Source organism: Macaca fascicularis, chromosome 10 (assembly GCF_037993035.2).
Source record: "Macaca fascicularis isolate 582-1 chromosome 10, T2T-MFA8v1.1".
NCBI lineage: Eukaryota > Metazoa > Chordata > Mammalia > Primates > Cercopithecidae > Macaca > Macaca fascicularis.
In genome coordinates, this window is record NC_088384.1 from 19,381,347 (window position 1) to 19,401,996 (window position 20,650).

At 42.9% G+C, this 20,650-nt stretch overlaps 1 protein-coding gene across 1 annotated transcript in view; it reads left to right on the top strand.

The window, feature by feature from the left end:
- Nucleotides 1-4,686: 4,686 nt before the first annotated feature.
- SLC5A4 (solute carrier family 5 member 4) overlaps nt 4,687-20,650 on the top strand; it is a 37,099-nt gene continuing 21,135 nt past the window's right edge. The window contains exons 1-6 of the mRNA XM_005567497.5: nt 4,687-4,839; nt 5,517-5,588; nt 7,556-7,660; nt 10,661-10,720; nt 11,963-12,067; nt 20,156-20,261. Of these exons, the coding sequence (XP_005567554.4) occupies nt 4,705-4,839; nt 5,517-5,588; nt 7,556-7,660; nt 10,661-10,720; nt 11,963-12,067; nt 20,156-20,261 (583 nt within the window). The 5' untranslated portion in view covers nt 4,687-4,704. The remainder of the gene's footprint in view (nt 4,840-5,516; nt 5,589-7,555; nt 7,661-10,660; nt 10,721-11,962; nt 12,068-20,155; nt 20,262-20,650) is intronic.

A 20,650-nucleotide genomic window follows, 5' to 3' on the forward strand; every position in this document is an offset into this window, starting at 1 on the left:
ACCGGCCTCAATCTTCCTGGGCCTTCACTGCTCCTCTGCCCTTCCTGGGGTTGGGGTGGGAGCAGGCGTTGCTCTGTGTTCCCCTGTCTACCTTGTACCCACAATCATCCCACCGTTCCACCCTGTGTGACTTCCTTTCTTTTACCTACTCCTGTGAGTACTCCCTTCTCCCAATAAAACTTGGTGTGTATTCTCAAAAAAATTCAAAAGAAAAGCCCTTCACCAAATGACTCCCTGGGTGAATCCTACCCAACAATTATGGAAGAATTAACACCAATCCACCTTAATCTCTTCCAAAAAACTGAAGAGGAAGGAACACTTCTTAACTCATTACAGGAGGCTTGCATGACCCTGATAACAAAAAGAGACAAAGATAGTACAAGAACAGAAAAATACAGAGCAGTGTCCTTTATCAACACTAATGCAAAAATCATCTAAAAAATACTAACCTAATATAGCAGCATCTTAAATTATACACCAAGAACATGGGGAATTTTTTCTCAGAATGCAGGGATAGTTCAACGTCAGAAAATCAGTCAACATATGAAAAGCAGCCACGTTAATAGAACAAAGGAGAAAAAAACACCTGGTGCAGAAAAATCATTGACAAAATTCAGCCCTTTTTGGATAAAAAACAACCAACATGGAATATAAGAAAACTCCTTCAACATAATAAAGCCACATATGAAAAGTCTATAGCTAATATCATACTCAATGCTGAAAGACTAAAAGCTTTTCCCCTGAGATTATGATCTAGACCATATGGTCCACTTTCATGACTTTAATAAAAAATTATGCAATTAGAATACTTAACATGAGCTTTACCCCCTTAACAAATTTTTCAGTGTACAAAACAGTACTTTTAATTATAAGTACAATGTTGTACAGCAGATCTCTGCCACTTATTCATCTTGTTTAACTGGAACTTTCTGCCTGTTAATTAGCAACTCTCCATTTACCTACCCCCACGCTCCCTGGCAACTGCCTTTCCACTCACTAATTCTATGTATTTGACCATTTGGAGTACCTCATGTAAGTGGAGTTACACAATAGTTGACTTCGTGTGACAGATGATTTCACTTAGCGTTAATGTCCTCAAGGTTCACGCACATTGTCGCATATTGTAGAATATTCTGCCTTTCAAAGGCTGAATAATATTCCATTGATGCATATACCACATAGTCTTTATCCATGCATCTACTGATGGACATTAGGTTGTTTCTGTATCTTTTGTGAATAGTACTTAAGAACATGGGTGTGCAGATACATCTTTTTGAGATGGCGATTTCAGTTTTTTTGGATACATGCCCAGAAATGGAATTGCTAGATCACTTGGTAGTTCTATTTTTAACTTTTTGAGGAAAGTTCCTACTGTTTTCCGTAGGAGCTGCACCATTTTACATCCTCACCAACAGTGTACAAGAGTTCCAGTTTCTCCACATCCTGGACACTTGTTGTCTTTTTTTCTTTCTTTTTTTTTTTTTTAATAATTAATAGCTATCCTGACAGGTATGAGATGATACTTCATACTGGTTTTGATTTACATTTTCCCAATGATTAGTGATGTTGAACAATTTTTTATATACCTCTTGGCCATTGGTATGTGTTTTTTTGAGAAATGTCTATTTAAGTCTTTAGCCCATTTTAATTGGCTTATTAATTTTTTTTGTTTTTGCCATTGAGTTGTGGGTGATTCTTTTATATTTTGGAATCAACCATACTTCCTCTATTCAACAGAGTATTGGAAGTCCCAGCCAGAATAAGCGTGTAAGAAATAGAAATAATTAAAAGGCATTGTAATTGGAAAAGAAGTAAAATCATCTCTATTCACAAATGACATGAGATCAGGAGTTCAGGACCAGCCTGGCCAACATGACACAACCCCGTCTCCACTAAAAATACAAAAATTAGCTGGAAATGGTGGCGCATGCCTATAATACCAGCAACTCGGGAGGCTGAGGCAGGAGAAGAATCGCTTGAACCTACGAGGTGGGAGTTGCAGTGAGTGGAGATTGTACCACCACCCTCCAGCCTGGGCAACAGAGCAAGACTCTGTCTCACAAATAAAATAAAGAATACATAAAGAAAACCTTAGCTGGGCATGGTGGCTCACACCTGTAATCCCAGCACTTTGGGAGGCCGAGGCAAGAGAATCACCTGAGGTTAGGAGTTCGAGACCAGCCTGGTCAATATGATGAAACCCCGTTTCTACTAAAAATACAAGAAATAGCTGGGCATGGTGGTGTGTTCCTATAATCCCAGCTACTCAGGAGGCTGAGGCAGGAGATTTGCTTGAACCCAGGAGATGGAGGTTGCAGTGAGCCAAGATTGTGCCATTGCACAAGAGCCGAACTCCATCTCAAAAAAAAAAAAAAGAAGAAGAAAAAGAAAACTTTACTGGGTGCAGTGGCTCATGCCTGTAATCCCAGTACTCTGAGAGGCTGAGGCAAGAGGATTACTTGAGCCCAGGTGTTCAAGACCAACGTGGACAACATAGTAAAAGATCCCCCCTTCTAAAAAAAAATAATAAAGTTAGCCAGGCATGGGTGGCATGTGCCTGTGGTCCTAGCTACGGGGGAGGCTGAGATGGGAGGATCACTTGAGCCCAGGAGGTTGAGGCTGCAGTGAGCCATGCTTACCTCACTGCACTCCAGCCTGGGTGACAAAATGAGACCCTGTCTCTGAGAAATAAAAAGGAAATTTTACAATTCAACAACAACAAAAACACAACATAAGGCTATTCTGCGCAGACTGCCTATGAGTTGGTCCTGCTCCACAAGAAGCGGTATAAAAAAGAATACAACATAGTTTTTAAATGGGCCAAGAAGTTGAATATATATCTCTCCAAGAAGATGCACAAAAGGCTATAAGCACATGAAAAATCATGAACATTACTAGCGATTGTGTTAGAAGTGTAAATCAAAACTATATTGTGATACCCACTTGATACCTACTAGCATGTCTATAATTAAAAGATAAATGACAAGTATTGAAGAGGATATGGAGAAATTAACTCTCCTATGCACTGTGGGAAGAATGTAAAATGGTGCAGCTGCTATGAACAACAGTTTGGCAGTTCTACAAAAAGTTAAACAGAATTGTCACATGCAATTCCACTTCTACATATATACTCAAAATAATTGAAAGTAGGGATTCAAACAGATCCTTGCACACCAATGTTTACAGCAGCATTACTTATAATAGCCAAGTATAGAAAGAACCTAACTGCCCATCAACAGTTGAATGGATAAACAAAATGTGGCCTATGCATGTACTGGAATATTATTCAGCCTTAAAAAGAAAGGAAATTCTGATATGTGCTACAATATGGATGAATCTTGAAAATGTTTTACTAAGTGAAATAAACCAAAGAGGAAAATATTGTATGATGTCATTTGTATGAGGTACCTAGAATAGGCAAATTTATATAGTAAGAAAGAATAACAGAGGTTACCAGGGCATAGAGAGAGGGAGAGATGGGGAATTAGTTTTTAGTGGGTACATACTTCTGTTTGGAGATGATGAAAAAGTTCTGGAAATGGATAGTGGTAATGGTTGCACAACACTGTAAATGTACTTAATGCCGATGAGTTGTATACTTAAAAGGGATTAAAATGGTAAATTGTATGCTATGTATATTTTGCCACAATAAAAAAATGAACTATAAAAGAAGAATTTCTGGGCTTTCCAGTTTTTTTGTTTGTTTTGTTTTGTTTTGTTTTTTTGAGACAGGATCTTACTTGGTTGCCCAGGATGGAGTGCAGTGGCATGATCATGGCTCACTATAGCTTTGACCTCCCAATCACAGGTGATCCTCCCTCTTCGGCCTCCCAAGTAGCTAGGACCACAGGCATGCATCACCACACTCAGCTAATTTTTGTAGAGACAAAGACTCCCTATGTTGCCCAAGCTGGTCTTGAACTCCTGGTCTCAAGTGATGCTCTCCATTGACCTACCAAAGTGCTGGGATTACAGGTGTCAGCCACCACGTAGGCTTTACTTCTAACTTCTTCTTAGCTGTGGTCCAGGGGTCTTGTTTCCTGAGTCCTCGTGATCCCCATCACATGCTTCCAGGTTGATTCACTTATTGTACAACCCTCTGACCCAGCACTCTCCACAGCTCTGCCCTCAACTCTCCACATATGGTGCCTGAAGAGCCACTTCCTTTCCTATACAGGCCACCAATGTCTTTTTGTGGCATATGAAACTCACTTCAGAGAAATGTGGGACTTTGGAATCCATGAAAGGCATAATTCACTTCATTGTCAAGGGATATAGCTCATTGGTCAGAAATTGTATCTGTTCTCTGAGGGACCATTGCATTCGGCCTCTCCTGGTTGGTTTCTGGTTCCTTCTCCTCTGTCCTTCTCCCCTCCTTGTCTGTCTTCATTTCTCTCAAATCCCGCCTCCACCTGGTCAGATCTCCTTAAAGACCCTGTCTTTGCACTCGAGAGAACGCCCCATGCTCCACCTCAGATTCTCCCCTCATTTCTGGCCCTGAATCCCTCATTCTCACACTCTACCTAGGCTAGCACTCACTGGTGGAGGGCTAGGGTGCCATAGCTTTGGAGGAGAGGTTTAAAGGTCTCCATACCCAGGAGCTGGCTCTGATATCTCGCCCCACCTGCCTGAGGCTGATAATTAACCCAGAACTTATATAAAGATGGCTCATGCTGTGGAATGGATATAGCACTGCCTGCAGCCATGGCCAGTATGGTTAGCCCCAGCACCACGACTGAGACCCCAGAGCCACCTCCATTGTCTGATCGCATCCGAAATGCTGCTGACGTCTCAGTCATTGTCATCTATTTTCTGGTGGTGATGGCTGTTGGGCTGTGGGTAGGTGGAATCCCAGTGGCTTTTAGGGTGGGCACAGGTTTGGGAGGGGGCATCTTAAGGGGGGGAGGGGTGAGGTCGTGACAAAGCTTTTCACAAATATCGTGTTAGTATCAGAATCATTTTCTTGTGTGTTGCATAAATAATGCTTACAATGAGCTAATGTGTTCTCCTAACGACCCCATCGTGTGCACAGAGCCAGCACCGGGACCTTCAGATTTACTTTGCATCCCCAACACCTGGCATAATGGACAAAGATGGTATTTTTTATTATTGCATTTTTTCACTTTCTTTTGTTGTTTGCTCACTTTCTGATTTAGTGAGTTGGACTCTTCATTTACGTTGACTTTTTTTCTTTTTAATAAGTTTGAGACTGCAAATTTCTTGCAAGCATGGCTCAGTGATACCTCACATGGTTTTTGTAAGTGAGAATAATCACAGCAGTTAAGACAGAAGTTGAGGATTATGATTTTTTTTTTAAGTTCTTCCGGCTCTGGGTTTTTACGGAGCGATTGTTTTTGAAGTCCTTTAAAACTTGATGCTGTAGAACACTTTCCAGCGAAACGCTTCTCTCTGTAGGAGCACTGAAGTCACCCCTGTCAGCACCCTGGCCAGAGCCTCTGGGGTATCTGGGTGCACTTGCTGTGGCTTGACCCTCATCTCTCTTCCCTTCCACTCAGGCGATGCTGAGGACCAACCGAGGTACTATAGGAGGCTTCTTCTTTGCTGGTCGTGATATGGCCTGGTGGCCGGTAAGTTTTCTGGACCGGTAAGCGGACCAAAGTTTTCTGGAGATAAATTTCCTGAGTGTGTGCTTAAAAGTGAATGTAGGCCGGGCGCAGTGGCTCACGCCTGTAATCTCAGCACTTTGGGAGGCCAAGGCTGGCAAATCATCTGAAGTCAGGAGTTCGAGACCAGCCTGACCAACATGGTGAAACCATCTCTGCTAAAAATATAAAAATTAGCTGGGCGTGGTGGTGCATGTGTGCAATCCCAGCTACTCAGGAGGCTGAGGCAGGAGAATCACTTGAACCTGGGAGGCGGAGGTTACAGTGAGCCTAGATCATGCCACTGCACTCCAGCCTGGACAACAAGAGTGAAACTCCATTTCAAAGAAAAAAAAAAAAAACAGTGAATGTAGAAAACATTGGGAATGTTGAACAGTTCTGACGTACATTAGTTGCCTCCTCGCTGGGACTGCTTTCCTAAATCCCTGACCTCATGGCTCCTCTCTGTAATTCCAGGACATGACAATATGTCACCTATTATGACAGCAGGTTCAGTCTGGCACTGAAGGACCCCAGTCCAGAGCCACCTCATGTTCTTTTCTTCTGCTCCTTATCAAGAGTCTTCTCCTGGCTTATGAGCTCTGCACATTCCTGCTTTGTTGCCAGTCCTGAGCTGATGCTGGCCCTCTCGTTAGGACTGGCCCTCCCTTGTCTGCTGTCCTCCTTCAATCCCTCACCTCAGCCCTTCCTCATCTGAGGAGCCGCCCAGCTCTCCCCATGGGTCCCTACGTCCCGTGCAGTTATTGATTGTGTTCCCTGTGATGGTGCTAATGCTGATGCCTCCTGATTCGTGCCCAGTGGGTGTTCTTGTGGGGTTTTGATGTGCGGCCCCCTCAGCCAGGGTCCCACTGCAGCAGAGGCTGCATCTTCCCCTCTGCACCTGGAGAGTGTCAGCCCGGCATCACATTATACAGTGGGTGCTTGGCAAATGCTTCCTTCACAGGTCTGACTCATTTTCTAAATGGTATGAGGGGAAGTGGAGATGGGCAACTGTCCTGGCTGGGGTGATGGAAGCAGAGCAACTGGAAGTTTGAAATGAATTTTATTTGGGGCATCCAATCAGACATTGCATTTTTAGGACTGTTTAGTGAAACACACAAGGAGGCTCAAGCGATCTTGAAACCAAAAAGCAGCTGAATCCCATCCTCTGGCCCCATGTAGCTGAGTAGAGAAAGTGATTTTACAGAGGCCTTAAAAAGTGGGAAGAGCCATACCCCAATTCTCTTCTGCCAGGACTGGTGCTCATCCACGCCCACTCAAGAGACCTCTCTTGATCTTTGGGTCTTTAGAACAGCAGGCACTGTGATGGTGAGGGGATGAATGAAAAGAGGGTCCCGTGGCTGGGAGGGTGGAGAGAAATTCCCTCCTAGACAGCTTGGGGTCTTTACATATGATTAAGGGGACAAGAGTTGATGGGAGATCTGGCAGTGCTTGGCCAAGGACAGGCTCAACTCAGAGCATTTTAGTAGATTGACCAACGCTCTCCCAAGACAGGGGCCAACAAGCTTTTCTGTAAAAGGCCAGATTGTAAATATTTTAGGGTTTTCTAGCCATATCGTCTATTGCAGCCACAGAACCTTGCTATTGTAGCACAAAAAGTAGCCCAAGTCCGTATGGAAAACCAATGAGCGTAGCTGTGTTCCAGACAATGAAATTTGAATCACATAATTTCACATTTTTACAATTTCACATTTCACAAAATATTTTGCTTATTTAGATTGTTAACTATTATTTAACAATGCAAAAATGTAAAAACACATTCTTGGCTCATGGGCCATTCAGAAACTGACCATGGGCTGGATTAGCCCGCAGCCGTCGTTTGCTTGACTCCTGCTCTGAGGAGTGGTGACTGAAACATCTCAGCATCTATTTTCAAGAAGTCTGATTTGGATCTTTTAACCCCAACCCTGGTCTGTTCTCTTGCATTCCAGATGGGCGCCTCTCTCTTTGCCAGTAACATCGGCAGCAACCACTATGTGGGGCTGGCTGGGACAGGAGCAGCTTCAGGAGTCGCCACTGTCACATTTGAATGGACTGTAAGTGACATCATAGGCTTTTTCCTTTAAATCAAAACCATATCCAGTGTCTTAGGATGTTTTATGCTGCTAAGACAGAATATCACAGGCTGGGTAATTTATAAAGAACAAAATGTGTCTCTCACACCTCCGAAAGCTGGGAAGTGCAAGAGCTGAGGGACCCACATCTGGCAAGGGCTTCTTACTTCATCATCCCACGGTGGAAGGTGGAAGGTGGAAGGTGGAAGGGCAATAGGGCACGAGAGAGAGGGAGAGAGGGATGGAGGATGAGAGAGAAAGAAAGAGAGAGGAGAAGAGAAGAGAGGAGAAGACGAGAGGAGAGGAGAGGAGAGGAGAGGAGAGGGTGAAACTCATTTTTTAAATTCAGGAACCCACTCCTACTATAACCAACCTACTATCTTGATAATGGCCAACATCTATTTATGAGAGAAGAGTTCTCATGACCTAATCACCACTTAATTGTCCAACCTCTCAATACTGTTGCATTGGGGGTTAAGTTTCTGACACATGAACTTGGTGGTACACCAAGTTGAAACCATAGCATCCAGGCATATTAATGAAAGTCATATCCCAGGTTTTTCTGGGTGTCTGTATAGAATGTTCGCCTCTTTAGTTTGATTTTTTTTTTCGCTTATTTGTTTGTTGTTGTTTTCTTCGTCAATTTTAAGTTCTGGGATACGTGTGCAGAACCTGCAGGTTTGTTACATAGGTATACATGTGGCATGGTGGTTTGCTGCACCTATGAACCCATCATCTAGGTTTTAAGCCCTGCATGCATTAGGTATTTGTCCTAATGCTCTCCCTCCCCTTGCCCCCCACCCCCTGACAGGCCCCAGTGTCTGATGTTCCCCTCCCTGTGTCCGTGTGTTCTCATTGTTCAACTTCTACTCATGAATGAGAACATGTGGTGTTTGATTTCCTGTTCCTGGGTTAGTTTGCTGAGAACGATGGCTTCCAGCTTCATCCATGTCCCTGCAAAGGACATGAACTCATCCTTTCTTATGGCTGTGTAGTATTCCATGGTAGATATGTGCCACATTTTCTTTATCCAGTCTATCATTGTTAAGCATTTGGGTTGATTCCAAGTATTTGCTATTGTAAATAGTGCTGCAGTAAACATGCATGTGCATGTGTGTTTATAGTAGAATGATTTATAATCCTTTGGGTACATACCCAGTAATGAGACTGATGGGTCAAATGGTATTTCTGGTTCTAGATCCTTGAGGAATCGCCACACTGTCTTCCACAATGGTTGAACTAATTTACACTCCCGCAGCCTTGCTCTGTAACCCAAGTTGGAGTGCAGTGGCAGGATCATGGCTCACTGACCTCTTGGACTCAAGCAATCCTCCCACCACAGCTTCCCATGTAGCTGGGACCACAGGTGTGCACCACCCTGCCCAGCTAGGTTTTTGTTTCTTTGTAGATATGGGAGTCTCCCTATGTTGCCCAGGCTGGTCTCTTAACTCCTGAGCTCTGTGATCCTCTCACCTCAGCCTCCCAAAATGCTAGGATTACAGGTGTGAGCCACTGCACCCAGCCTCCACCTCTTGTTTGACCTTCAGCACTTCTGTGGCCCCATTCTGCCTAGCCCATTCCATGCACATTATTGCTCACCTCTAAGATTTTTCTCAAGCAGTTATTCCCACCAGGAATGTCATTTCTATATGCCTCGATCTCTATGTTCACTTGATCATTTTAGCTCTCCTTTTCATCTCTCCTCCCTGAGTTCCCACTATGTGTCCAGCCCATCCTCTAGCACAGGGGTATCCAATCTTTTGACTGCCCTAGACCACACTGGAAGAAGAAGAATTGTCTTGAACCACACATAAAATACACTAACACTAATGATAGCTGATGAACTAAAAAAAAAAAAAATCACCAAAAAACCTTATTATTTTAAAAGAAAGTTTACAAATTTGTGTTGGGCCACATTCAAACCAAGCTTGAGCCACATGTTGGACAAGTTTGCTCTAGCACATGGCTGGACACGTGATGGATATGCTACCAGTAGCTCTTGAGCTGCCTGAGTTTTTCTATTCTTCTGTCTTACTCTTTCTGGTGTTTTCATTTACATGCATGTGCATATTAGGCAGAAGACGATGCCTGTGGAAACGATTTAAAGGAAAGTTGTATCATAGTGAAAGTGTGAACAGACCATCCCTGGCTGAACTCAGAAAGTGATCCTGAGTGATCATACATGCCTGTGCCCCTCCACTGTTGAAGATTTTGCCCCTACATTTACTTCAGTAGTATCCAGGAGTCCAGGATGGACCCAACCTCCAGATAGGCCCTTGCCTGGAGCTTTGTTTTAATAGTGCCATGGACACCAGAATGAAGCCAGTCTCCAGAGGCGTGACCAGAATGACCTATGGACCAAGTGGGTGTGACGAGCCAGCTGCAGAGAACTCAGCTGCTCCCCCTGTCACTGTGACCTTGGGCCCCCTTAATCTCTGTAAGGTGTAAGGCTCAAGTTCCCCCTCTGTAAGATAAGAATAACTGTGCTTATCATATCTGCCTCACTTAGGCTGAGAGCAGCGTAAGTGATATATGTGAAGACTCTGTAAAAGTTGCATATTAATGCTAGATTGTATTACTATCATCATTGTATGTGGGAAGACTTAGGGAGCACTGGTGATATTCTTCTATCTCCAGGTTCCTTTCTCATTGCTTTGTCACTCCATTTATCATTTATGCAACTCAAGAAAAATTCCCTTTGGCCAAGATTGTATGATCTTCCAGGGGTTCCACTGGGATCAGAACCCTTATCTTCTTTCCCTTTTTCACCACAACTTAATCCCCAGAAAATGGTGGCCCCTAAGTCATAGAAACAGAAAAAAAAGGAACTCACAATTATATCGGGATTGTAATTGTTTGAATGGGACAGGATTAAGCCAACTTTTTTTTTTTTAATATCCAAACTCAGAGGTCATATAAGGAGAAGGTCCACAAGCCAAGCCTCTTTAACGTCTCACTGTCTCTTATTTTGGTTCCTTGTAGTCCTCAGTAATGTTGCCAATTCTCGGGTGGATCTTTGTCCCCATCTACATCAAGTCGGGGGTGAGTATCTGTTACCAAAATGCCAGAGTTCAGTCCTAGGCACTGCTGCTTACTGCACAGAAGACCACTCACTGAGACAATGAGTATTGCCAGGAAAAAAGGCTTTATTTGGGTGCTGCAGCTGAGAAGATGGGAGCTCAGTCTCAAATCCATCTTCCTGATGGACTAAAATTAGGGATTTATATTACAGGGAAGATATGTAACCATGTATAGGAAAACAGGAATTAGGGGTGGGGATAAGGAAGAGAAGTCAGTCAACAGGAAGCAGGTGGTGGGTTAGACGATTATAACGGGCGAGGGGTCTGGCTTCTCACTGTCCAGGTGTGGTGATCTAGTGAGTTTCAGCTCTTTGACCCTATCTGGGAGAACTGATGGTTGATTTCCTGAGAGAGGAACTCAGATAAGACAAAGATAACTTTCTCAATTTGTAACAGTGGGAGGATCAGTTTCTATGCTTATTCAAATAAACCACAGACATCAGTTCTGTGGGACAACCGGGCCAGTTCCATATCCTTAGTGTTCGGGTAAATCTGTCAGACATTCATTTATTTACTTATTTTTTCTCTTCGATCATGAAACATGGGTCCCTGCCCTTCACCTGGCCTATTGCTAGAAATATACAGAGAGACAAAAAAATCAGATTTCTTGACTAGAGAGGTTTCTGGTATAGAACATGGCTGCAGCCAGCGGGGAAATCTGTGGTGCCCCTGCATAATGACCCTGGAGCAGAGATGACAGGTTTGATGGCAGAGTAAAGGTGAAGGCAGTGGAGGGGGAAGCATTATGATCAGCTCTAAGACTTAAAGCTCGAGGGTTGGAGTACACGAGGCCACCATTAATGCAGCCAAAGATTCCAGATCAGAGGCAGATGATGGATGACAAGGAGAATGATGATTTCACTTTTCAACAGGATGAGTGTTTGGTGCATTCAGGACACTAAGGTGGAGATGCCCAGCCGGCAGTGGGAAAGTGAGATCTGCAGATGGGTCAGGAGAGAGACTTTGGCTGGAGTTATCCATGGGAGTGTCCATCTCTTCAGAAGCATGGTTTGAGCACCCACCCTCTGCCAGGCACAGTCATTGTGCCTGGCATCAGGGGTGCCTCTATGAATAAGAAGCCATGGTTCCATCACCAGGAAGGGGCCATACACAGCACTTTCACTCACAGGTGCTTAGGAAATGCTGAGTAATCTGAATGCACAGGGCACTAAGGGTAAGTCCCTGTTAATGTCTGTCTCTGCAGGTGATGACCATGCCGGAATATCTCAAGAAGCGGTTTGGTGGGGAGCGACTCCAGGTCTACCTCTCCATCCTCTCCCTCTTCATCTGTGTGGTTTTGTTAATTGCTGTGAGTTCAGAGCCTCCTGGCATTTTAACTTCAAGAGGTTGTCAGATGGGGCCAGAGTGCTAATATCAGCAAGCTGGATGTGTAGACTGTCAACAGCCTTTAAAGGGTCAAGGTTATGGATGTCTTAAATTCGCAGGGGTGTCTCTTCAAAGCCTTAATGAGAAAAAAGGGAGCTTCCAAGATCCTGTGTTCACAGAGTGGTAGAATTTTAAGTCGTGAGCGGCTCTAGGGTATAAATCTCCCCTCTTATCAAGGATATGAAAAAATGGATGTAAAGAAAGAACAAAACGTCTCATTCAAGAACTTGTGTATATCTGGGGAGGCTGGCAGTGGAGGATGGCACTGGTATAAATGTCAAACACAGCTCTTTAGTAGTAAAGAGAAGGACTTGGTCTCCTGCCTTTTCCATTGCGAGATAACCTTTATATTCTTTCTCAGACCATGTCCAGATTTATATTTTCATTTTCAGTTTGATTATCTGACACGTGAACCACAAGGAAAGTACTTTGTATTATTATACTGATTTTTCTTAAGTTCACTCTATCTAAGACCACCATGGTAAGACATATGTCACAAATAAGTGTTAAAAAATTTTAAAGTACATTTTAAGTACTTTTTTAATAAAGTCACATTTTTGGGGGGCCTGGTGCAGTGGCGCACACTTGTAATCCCAGGACTTTGGGAGGCCTGAGGCAGGTGGATCACTTGAGGTCAGGAGTTTGAGACCAGCCTGGCCAACATGGTGAAACCCCGTCTCTACTAAAAATACAAAAATTAGCCAGACATGGTGATGCGCACCAGTAATCCCAGCTACTTGGGAGGCTTAGGCAGAATAACTTGAACCTGGGAGGCGGAGGTTGCAGTGAGCCAAGATCACACCACTGCACTCCAGTCTCGGAGACAGAGCGAGACTCCATCTCAAAAACAAACAAATAAACAAACGTTACATTTTGGGGAGATAATCAGTGAGGAAAGAAGGAATCTGAAGATTCAGCAGCACATGTAAAAAACAAAGAGTAACTTATTTGCTCCTCATGTATCAGTGACTAACAAAATAATCTCAAGTTCACAGTCTAGGCAGGTGTCTGAGAGTTCATGAGAGAAAAGGCTGACCTTTCCTATTGCTTCTCTGTTGTGCTGAGTCGTTGTTGGAAGTGAACTAGATGCTTAGATTAGATGGCATGAGCCTTCCCAATGCAATGTGAGCATTGCCCAGCACTGACTGCATATTGTTGAGCTGTGTGTGAGTGTAGCAAAGATTCTTGAGCAATGGGAGTTTACCATCTGGCTAAGGAGATAAGAATTCTGCACATGAAATAATTAGTCTCGTATGACAATACATGCAAACGTACTAAAATACATGCTGAACTAGAGTGCACGGACAAGTACAGAAAATGTGCTGTGCACACCCAGAGAAGAGGATACTCCCTGATGGATGGCATTGGGGGTCGTACTCTTGGAGAGGGTACTTAAGTATTCCCCAGGATGGGAAGGTTAGGTGAGGCAGAGGGAAGCAGAGGAGCTCACAGGTGTCAGGGGCTTAGAGTTCACACGTTTCTTAAATCGTTGGACTTGCTAATCTCCCAGTTCTCCTCTGGTGCTGACATCTACAGCTTTATGATTCTAAAGCAGACCAGGGGCAGTGGCTCACACCTGTAATCTCAACACTTTGGGAGGCCGAGGCAGGCAGATCATGAGGTCAAGAGATGGAGACCATACTGGCCAACGTGGTGAAACCTCATCTCTACTAAAAATACAAAAATTAGCTGGGTATGGTGGAATGCACCTGTAGTCCTGGCTACTCAGGAGGCTGAGGCAGGAGAAATGCTTGAACCCGGGAGGCGGAGGTTGCAGTGTACCGAAGTCACACCTCTGCACTCCGGCCTGGCGATAAGAGCGAGGCTCCGTCTCAAAAAAGTAAATAGATAATTTTTTTTTCAAAAAAAGAGCATGAGCAGGCATGAAGACAGAGAACAGAGGACAATGCACAGTGAAAGGGGCCCCCGAAGGATGCAACCTCCCAGGCTGGAGGGTTGCTGGTGGATAGGGAGGGACAGAATGTTGGTGATCTGAGTGTGGGTGCAGGGAAGCCATGTATGGGTCCGTGGCTGTGCAGAGTCCATGGTTGGCTGGAAAGACACCTTAGCAGGAGTCCATTCTTGCCTGCAAGTTTATGTCTTAAGTGACATTGATAATGATTAACCTTAGACATGACCTTTTGTGTACTCTTACACTGTGATAACGGATTGTGTCCTAGTTACTTATTAAACAGATCGTTATGAGACATTAGGACAGTACAGTTTTCATAACTCTCCTCTGCCCAGGTTGGAAGAGATCATCTTGTTCACTGGTTCTCAAACTGCAATAACATTTGTATTGAGATTTGATACAAACTATTACCTAATCTACAGTCTTTATTCAGATATTGACTATCGTTTTAATACAGTCCTTTATAGCAAAAGAAAATTCTGATCCTTGCAATTCCTCTTTATTATGAGAAATATTTTACAGTCATTGTTAGTGTAATTAATGCCACTGAATTATATACTTAAATGGTTAAATGGTAAATTTTATGTCATATATGTTTTACCACAATTTAAAAAAAAGTCATTGGTGGCTGAGCCCAGTGACTTCTGCCTGCAATCCCAGCACTTCGGGAGGCTGAGGCAGGAGGATCACTGGAGGCCAGGGGTTCCAGACTTGCCTGGGCTAAACAGTGAGACCCTTGTCTCTACAAAAAAAAAAAAGAAAAAAATTATTTAGCCAGGTGTGGTGGCACACATTTATTGTCCCAGCTACTTTGGCTGAGGCAGAACGATCACTTGAACCCAGGAGCTAAGTTATAGTGAGCTAAGATCATGCCACTGCACCCCAGCCTGAGTGACCTGGAGTAGTCCCTATTTCTTTAGAAAAAAAATCATTGATAATATGTCGACTACTTATATATAATTTCAAAACCATGGATTTAATTCCTTAATAGTACTATGTAATAGAAACAAAGGTCAAGGAATCCATTATAAGATAGTGTGTTTTAATATGAAAATGATTAAGTAGAACTACACATCAAGTCAAAATGCTGTGGTGTAATACTCACCCCTCTGTGGATTAGGATAAAGCAGTATGAATGAAGACAGCTATAAATGTAGACAGAGGCAGATATGCATGTGTGGCACCTCCACAAGTAACACTCTTTCTGAAATGCTGAACATTTTTTTAAAAGTGAAATGTTCCCTCGATATTAGTTAGTATTCCTGGAAAACCCCAATGTGCAATAGAGTTACAGAAAGTACTTTGTATTTGTACAACTGAGTTGGGATCTAGGCTCAGAAAATCAAGAACAGGTTTTTGGCCAACATCAATATCGGGTGGGATGATAAAATGTCAGATTTTATTTCAAATCTTAGAGAAAAATACAACCGTCTCCTGCTACACCTGTTTCCAGTCCCAAGTTCTGCAAAGAAACAGAGACAGAGTCTCACTGTATCTTCCAGGCTGGAGTGCCGTGGCACAGTCTCGGCTCACTGCAACCTGTGCCTCTCAGGTTCAAGCGATTCTCCTGCCTCAGCCTCCCTAGTAGCCAGGATTACAGGCACGCACCAACACGCTTGGTTAATTTTTTTTTTGTATTTTTAGTAGAGATGGGTTTCACCATGTTGGCCAGGCTGGTCTCGAACTCCTGACCTCAAATGATCCACCCTGCTTAGCCTCCCAAAGTGTCTCTCATATGTTTTTAACTATTTGAGGTTGTTATATATATCATTGCCCTTTAACCCCAAAAATTTCAATGTAAATTTTCCCCCAGATTTAACACTCATTGATGATTCTACCTGATCCAGTGATTTTTACCTGATCCAGTCTTTACTGTGGCAGTTGTAAAATGATGGTTTTTTTAAACTAAGCCTTCTCTGTATATCGTTATTCCTAGGAGCAGGGATAATTTCTTGCAAAACCACAGTGGAATTATCAACTCGAGTAAACATAACATGGATACACTAATCTACCATTTATATTCCAACTTTGTCAATTGACCCAGTAATATCCTTTTTATCATCTTTTCTTCTCCAGTGCAGGATGCAATCTAGGGTTAGGTGCCACATTCAGTTGCCAAAGGTCTTCAGCCTCCTTTCTTCTGGAATATTTCCATATCCCTTTTCTGTCTTTGATGACACTGACATTTTGAAGGATAGAGTCCCTACTCCACCCTTCTTAATATGACAATCTTTATTTTGGATTTGCCTGATATTTCTTCATGGTTGGATTCAGGTTATGCATTCTTCTTGGCTGGAATACTGCATAAGTGATATATCCTACTAAAAGTATCCTGTCTAGAAGTATTCAGTGCCCATCTGTTCCTCAATGGTGATGTTAATTTTAATCACCTGGTCAAAGTATTGCCCAATTTCTCCACTATAGAATTACTGTTTTATTTTCCCCTGTAACCAATAAACGGTCTGTGACAGATGCTTTAAACCATTGAAATATCCAGTTCCTCTTCAAATTTTTCCACTAGATTTAACATTCATAAATGATTCTTATTAGATCCAGTCTTTACTATGATGGTTGCCAAATAATAATTTTCCAACTCTAGCACTCCTTCCGTAGTTCCCAGCCAGCATTCAGCAGGCTACTGAGGGCAGGAGTCTTCCCTTCTCTGTTTATCTATTACTGATATTGGACTGATACATTCCTATTTATCATTGGTTTACCAATATTATTATATGCAGTTATTTGATACTTTTTTTTTTTTTGAGACAGAGTCTCACTCTGTCACCCACACTGGAGTGCAGTGGCGCGACCTCAGCTCACCGCAACCTCCACGCCTGCCAGGTTCAAGCAATTCTCCTGCCTCAGCCTCCTGAGTAGCCGGAACTACAGGCACCTGCCACCAAGCCTGGCTAATTTTTTGTATTTTTAGTAGAGACCGGGTTTCACCATGCTAGTCAGGCTGGTCTCGAACTCCTGACCTCGTGATCTGCCTGCCTCGGCCTCCCAAAGTGCTGCGATTACAGGCATGAGCCACCACGCCCGGCCAGTTATTTTGATACTTATACCACATTTGGCCAGTGAGAGTTCCTCAAACTGGATTCTGTGTAAAGGATGGAGCATGATCCCATCATTTTGTTGAGCAATTTCTTAAATTCTGGCCTAACAAAATGTTTCAGACTCGTCTTGTACCAACCCTTTTCCAGCCCTGGAATCACCTGTTTTTCTGGGACAGCCCTGGCTCCTTTAGTGGGGAACGGTATTAGAAACAAAAATCTGGGTGCTAAGTGTGCTTATTGGGTTGACTTTTTTTCTTGACTCTTTTAGCTGACAGAATTAGGAAATAAATGCATACATACACACATGTAAATGCACACACAGAAATAGATATATTCATACACACACATACATATACTTTCTAGGCAGCTATACACATACATATGCAGTTTAGAAATCATGAGTTCACACGAATACCTCCAATTCCAATCCAGCTTTATAGAGCATTTTATTGCCTTCTGCAATTCTATATTTATATGTTCCTTCTTCCACAATTGAGACTCCTGGCCCTCTAAGTCATCAACATATACATATATATATACACACACACACACAGATATATATACACACACACATATACATATACACACACACACACACACACATATATATAGTTTGTTTGCTCAATCCTATAACGCATCAAAAATGATTTCAGAAATGCTTCAGGACATTGGCCTGAGCAAAGATTTTTTTGGCTAAGACCTCAAAACCACAGATAACAAAAGCATAAATTAAAAAAAAAATCTCAAGTGATCCACCCGCTTTGGCCTCCCAAAGTGCTGGGATTACAGGCATCAGCCACTGTGCCTGGCCGAAACAAAAATAAGTAAATATTTTTAACAAGAAAATTATTTCCGAATTGCCTCACCCATGCTGTTACAAACAAACAAACAAACTAAAAATGAATTCAGAACTTATTTGCAGTTCTCCTCCATCCCCACCAGAAGACTAGTGTATCATCAAACATGGTGTTCCTCACTTTGCCAATTTTTTTTGCCTTTTCTAGAAGTTTCTCATCGGTGTAGGTCCCTGTTCTGAAAGGCAGCTTTGGCTGTTGGTTTTGAGAGCTTGTTTGACCCAGACTACTCTGAACCCTTTTGGAACTTATCAAGTAGCGTTTATAGTTGCCCACTGGTTATTAAAGCAAAGCCTCTTCTATGCTCTGCTGTAGTTCTGAAATTGTCCTACTGTGCTTCTCAGCAGTCACCTGGTGGCTCTGTGGGGATGTCTAAGTTCCTTCAGATAAGCTACTGTTTCTCTCTGCCTCCTCCCAGATCTTGCTGTCATGCAGGTCTTGCGGCTGAGGTTGATTTGCACCTGCCGTCTTGCCTTTTGGGCCTCATGGAAATACCCGGTCATCTAATTTTGTTGGTTTTGCCATAAACTTGCTCTGTCTAATGTAGAGAGTCATGGAAGTTCACAAACCATGCTGCCACATTCACCATCTTCCTAGAATAATTTGTCTATACTTCTCTAAGTGTTCCCCACATATTTCACTAAGTAAAATTCCAGATAGCAGTATAACAAAGTGCTTAACCATGTAAGCTTCTGAGTCACACCACACAGGTTTAAATCCTGAGCTTACCACTTTCTATCTGGGTGATCCAGGACAAATTCCCTAAGCCTCCGTTTTCTCCGATGCAAAATGATGACAATAATGCCTACCTGACAGGTAGTTTGGGGACATGGAGAAGGGTAGGGGTGGATTCTGTCAAGGTTTCAAGGAAGAGATGATCCATTGGCAGCTTAAGTTTTTCCAGAACAGAGAAAAAAATGTTACCCAATTCGTCTCTTAAAAACGGACTCAGTTCTGTTAATAATTTTAGGAAAATTAAAACGAACAGATAATTATAAAAATCCTCATTGGCAAACAAGAATACTAATTTTAAGAACATATATCTTATTAGTTTTATATATATATACACACACATATAATAACTAGCAGGAAATTGTCCTAAATTATTCATGTTAATTATGCTGAGCCAAATATTGTAGATAGGAAAATGTACTTCCCACTGAAATATGTTTGCCTTAGAGAGATTTCTAAGTTGATCATAATCTCCCTTTTTTATGGTTAGACCTAAAGGCCCTAGGAGGGTCAGAGACACATGTAATTAATTGAATTCCAGCCAGCATCATGCTTTTACAGCACAGTCTGCATAATCTAAATTAATTCTACATTTTCCCCTCAATTTCAAAAATAATCATAACTGACCCCCCAATTCAAACCAATTTTCAATCATTGTAGCACATATATATTTGGAATATATATGAAACAATGTTCTTTGGTTGTATTCTATTTTGGTACATACTCTTTCTTTCTTTCTTTCTTTTTTTTTTTTTTTTTTTGAGACGGAGTCTTGCTCTGTCGCCCAGGCTGGAGTGCAGTGGCGCGATCTCGGCTCACTGCAAGCTCCGCCTCCCGGGTTCATGCCATTCTCCTGCCTCAGCCTCCCGAGTAGCTGGGACTACAAGCCCCCGGCCACCATGCCCGGCCCATTTTTTGTAATTTTAGTAGAGACGGGGTTTCACCGTGTTAGCCAGGATGGTCTCGATCTCTTGATCTTGTGATCCGCCCGCCTCAGTCTCCCAAAGTGCTGGGATTACAGGCTTGAGCCACCGCGCCCGGCCGCTTGGTACATACTTTCTATCCAATTACCGCTCACTGCAGCCTCAAACTCCCGGGCTCAAGGAGAAGATATATTTCTAAATACTCCATCACAGTTGAGGAGCTTCCTATAAGCAATTACTCAGCCTCTCTAAGCCTCATGGCACAGAAAAAGTTCTCAGGACATGTCACCTCATGTAATAAGCACCTCAATTGAGCAAAGAACTAACTTCTATGAGAATATAGGAAAGAGTGAAGACAGTGAAAATCATTTTTGAGGCTTTATGGAAGGTATTACTCTGGGGCCATCCCAGTGGATTCTTGAAGGATAAGTAGGAGTCTATCAGAAAAAGAAGGGTTAAGAAGAGTGGACATTGGGGCAGAGAAACCAGTGGCCTCAAATGCATGTTTCTTTCTCATCCTGACTGTTCCCTTTTTAGTCAGACATGTTTGCTGGAGCTATATTCATCAAGCTGGCCTTGGGATTGGACCTTTACCTGGCAATCTTCATCCTCTTGGCTATGACTGCTGTTTACACCATCACTGGTGAGTATGTTGTATATTTTGCTCACTCGGACTGTCTTTTGCTGATCCCACCCCAACCTGCAATTAGCATTCTCAGTGTTAGCCTTGTCGCTGCCGAGGTAAAGGCACCATTTCATTCCCACTATGAGAGTCAAGCACAGCACCAGAAACACAACTAGAGCATAGAACACAGAATCCTTGATATTAGAAGTGAGCATCTTGATGGAAGGGAATTATGTGGGGAATGGGGTGGGAAACGGGTCATTTGGTTCAGCTATGTGTTTGGTACCCAGACTGGCACTTAGAATTTAGCATATCATCCACACAGACGGTTGGGAGGAAATAGCAGCTCAGATAGGAGACTAGCAAATGAAAGGTGAGGTTCAAATGAACACAGGATGCCAGGGCAT